Source organism: Protopterus annectens, chromosome 12.part0, assembly GCF_019279795.1.
Source record: "Protopterus annectens isolate FY-2018-M chromosome 12.part0, PAN1.0, whole genome shotgun sequence".
NCBI lineage: Eukaryota > Metazoa > Chordata > Ceratodontiformes > Protopteridae > Protopterus > Protopterus annectens.
Window position 1 is genome coordinate 31,134,102 of NC_056746.1, and position 3,886 is coordinate 31,137,987.

The 3,886-nt window shown below is 39.3% G+C and overlaps 1 protein-coding gene across 1 annotated transcript in view; it reads right to left on the reverse strand.

Moving 5' to 3' along the window:
* LOC122816122 (IgGFc-binding protein-like) overlaps positions 1-833 on the reverse strand; it is a 249,385-nt gene extending 248,552 nt beyond the window's left edge. The window contains exons 1-2 of the mRNA XM_044088881.1: positions 812-833; positions 337-455 (exon numbers count right to left, since the gene is read on the reverse strand). Of these exons, the coding sequence (XP_043944816.1) occupies positions 337-455; positions 812-833 (141 nt within the window). The remainder of the gene's footprint in view (positions 1-336; positions 456-811) is intronic.
* Between the last annotated feature and the right edge of the window lie 3,053 nt (positions 834-3,886).

The window sequence follows — 3,886 nt, forward strand, 5'->3', positions numbered from 1 at the left end:
TTGAACTTTATAAAGGAGCACTTGAAATTCATTATAAAGGATTACTCTAAATTAAAGTACATTTCCACTAAAGAAAGGTAAACTGCCAACTCTATACTTTCAAATGCTCTGTAGTTTGTGGCATCTCTGTGCTTGTTTTTTTTTTTTTTTTTTTTACTCACAAGAGCTCTGCATTCAGTTATCTCCAGTTTCTTGACATGTTGTAACTGTATTAAAGAGATTATGATATCAACATACATGTACAATTAAACTAATCAGAGTAAAAGTGACATTTTTTTCTAATAATGTGCAGCTCTACCAACAGATGTACGAGCTATGTTTTGAGATCACAAATACCTGGTTTACTTGCCAACTCCGGATAAATTCCTGTACACTGTGGGCCTGTGAACAGTTAGGTAGTTGAAATTCATTCCCTGCCTCGTTGTCATTAGTGCCAAAGAGACCAGCAGATGCACCTAAAAAAAAAAAAAATATATATATATATATATATATATATATATATATATATATATATATATATATACACACATGTTCATAACAGAATCACAATAGCAAATATGATACTATGATTACTGCAACTGTCATCTTACCAACATAGCATAAAACTACTAAAATTTCAAATATGTAATATCCCTGAATTTAATTTGCATATGAATGCAAATTTAACAATCAGAAGTAGAGTGCACCATGCTGATGAAAGTAGCTGTTTCAAAATCTTCAAAATTCTTCTATCACAGAAACAACAATGGCCCTGGATAAAACATGACGGGTCACTCAGTGTTGTCAGGAATCTATAAACTACACTGCTAACTTTCAGACTGCCACTGGGACATCAAATACTGTGATAAACAACCTTCAGTGATAAATAATTTTGTGTCTTTCAGCTTTTCCCGGGTAGGGGTCACCACAGCGGAACTCCGGTCTGCTAATGATTGGTAGTTGATTTTTGTGTGTCGAGTTACCAGCCCTGACACACAACCTTCAACGAAGGTAGGCCCATTCATGCACATCTCCACGCAGAAGACGCTCTAGCTGAGAATTGAACCGGACAGCGTCTTACTGTGAGGTGACAACACTACCGCAGCACCACCACTGCAGGTTCCTGCTTTCTGATATTATCCACAAACTCTAAGGCTCAAACATTTGCATTTGAGGAAATGCTTTCTGTCACTGTTTTATTTTCCGGTAGTTATACAACAATAGCAGTCTCCTCAGTGGATATCTGATGAAATGCCAAGGATTACAACTATGTTCCTCAGGATAGCAAAACTGAAAGTATGAACATGAGAGAATATATACTGTCTGGCTTTGTAGTCTCTCAAGGGTATCTCCTCTTACTTCAAGATATCACAGTCTCTTATTAACTTATTTGTTTGGTAATTAGGTAGGTGAGTTGTCATGAGTCCCTCTTCAGTCATAACTTGGGCCAACGTAGTGATTCATACATAGATAAGATAGAATTATACATAAGTTGGCAGGGATGTAAGATATATCACTCTCTGCACACGTGGAGTGCAAATGAATGACATCAACAAAATTCTGGAGGACCCAATACCAATTCAGCTGGATTTTTAAACAAAATCACACAATATGACATTATAGCACAACATGAATAATTGTTAATTAGGTAATTCAAACTTGCTACATCCCCAAAATAAAGAAAGGCCTTAATTAGTCCTTTGCCATTAGGCAATTTGTAAAATCAAACCTGGAGCATGCTAGGAAAATAAGCATTTTATACACTTTATGTAAAATACTTGAAAAATAAGTCCTTCATCACCAACTTGGGGAGCTTAGTGGCTTAAGGTCAGCATGGCCTTGTAAAATATAGACTAGGTGGTATGAATTTGGGAACACTTTTCAACAGCTCGTAACAGTCCTATATCCAGGGTCAGGTCTATACATTGTGCCCTCACCTGGCGAAGCCCTTCAACATCATACTGCGCTCTGTTAAAGTATAAGTACCACCTAAAAATGGGAGTATTGCCCGGTTTGTGGATGGAGGCATCTAGTCAAACTATCAAGAAATTGCAGGATCATAGTATGTGTGACTGTTTTTTTCTTTTAACCTTGAAGGATATTTGTCTTTTCTCTACTCCTGTGACATTAGGGAATCAGTATAGTTAACTAAGTGGGTATGAGGAATGAAGGTTCAGACACTGGTGGTTGGGGTGGGGGGGGGGGGGTTGCCCCTGCAAAAATATTTTTAAACAAATGTTACCCACTGGTTGTGTGTGTCTGCATGTGTTCTGATAATATGACTTGTCAATTACTGCTTGTGGGATGTCACCTTTCTAAGAATCCATCTAAACGAGCCTACTTGTCTTTGTCAGCAGGGGTTACACTTGACCAGCTAAGTGGTTACATTACAATACCTTCCCCTGATCCCATATAACAAGACTACTGCAGTTCCCACTTGACTTTGCTTGGTTTCTTACTGACTGTGCTTCACAAAGCTGCTTGTTACACTGTGTGTTTGTTTGTTTGTTACATTGTGTGTTTGTTTGTTTGTTACACTGTGTGTTTGTTTGTTTGTTACATTGTGTGTTTGTTTGTTTGTTACACTGTGTGTTTGTTTGTTTGTTACATTGTGTGTTTGTTTGTTACACTGTGTGTTTGTTTGTTTGTTACATTGTGTGTTTGTTTGTTTGTTACACTGTGTGTTTGTTTGTTTGTTACATTGTGTGTTTGTTTGTTTGTTACACTGTGTGTTTGTTTGTTTGTTACATTGTGTGTTTGTTTGTTTGTTACACTGTGTGTTTGTTTGTTTGTTACATTGTGTGTTTGTTTGTTTGCTGTACAGTCCTTTAACTCCAATGGCCTGTGATTTAGGGCATGCTGCACACTGCTCTCACCAATAACTCCCAATTACATGTGTGCTGACTTAATACTCTTAGGTTCATAGGTTCATAGGTTCATACTAGGCTATCTGCCCTAGGGCATTTATAAGCCTAGCCAGAATGTGTTTGGCTTTAGCCACCCATTTTAAATTTATTTTGCTATGCCCTTTTTCAAGGTTAGTATACTGTGCCTCTAATACAGAAGTGATACCCGGGGTAAACCTACGATCTCCCATCCACTCATCAAGATTCCTCTTGAAGAGAGTTAATGAGGGACTCTGCCTAACCTGGACTGGGATTTTATTCCAGAGTGAAGGGAGCCTCTGGGTTATGAATCTGTCCCTCCAGCATGTCCTATTTATTTCAGTGCTGAGGTTCAAGTCTCTCGAGCACGTATCTCGATGGTATTTGGATTTTCTGAGGTGCAGCATGTCCATTAATTCTGGGTTGGACATGGCTTTATACGTCAGGCACAGATCGCCTCTGAACAGGTGGTATGCCACTGAGTAGAACTGGAGTTTCTTTACCCAGGCAGCATATGGCATCTGTTTGAGCCCTTTGATCCTCTTGGTGAGGTACTTTTGGGGTCTTTCCAGTTGCTGCAGATGTCTGGTAAGGTACATCCCAAAAGGGGCATTGTACTCAATTATGGGCCTGATGACGGATGAGTAAAGAGGCACGATGACCTCCCCTGATCTAGATGTGAATCCCTTCATGATTAGGTGGGCTATATAAAATGTTTTTTCTAACCACTTTGGCCATGTGGTTGTCAAATGAGAGACTGCTATCAACTTGGGTCCCCAGGTCCCTAATTACTTCTTCTGTACTTAATGGACTACCACCTATGTGGTAATTTGTGGGCACTTTGTTTTTGCCAAAGGGGATGACTATACACTTTTTGGCATTTAGCTTGAGGCCATGGCTCTGGCACCAGTTGTCTGTTTCTATGAGGCCCTTTTGGAGAATGCTTGTGTCAGCTGGAGAGTCGATTATGGCACCCAGTTTGCAGTCATCTGCGAACTTGGTCAGCCACAGTCCTTCCGTGT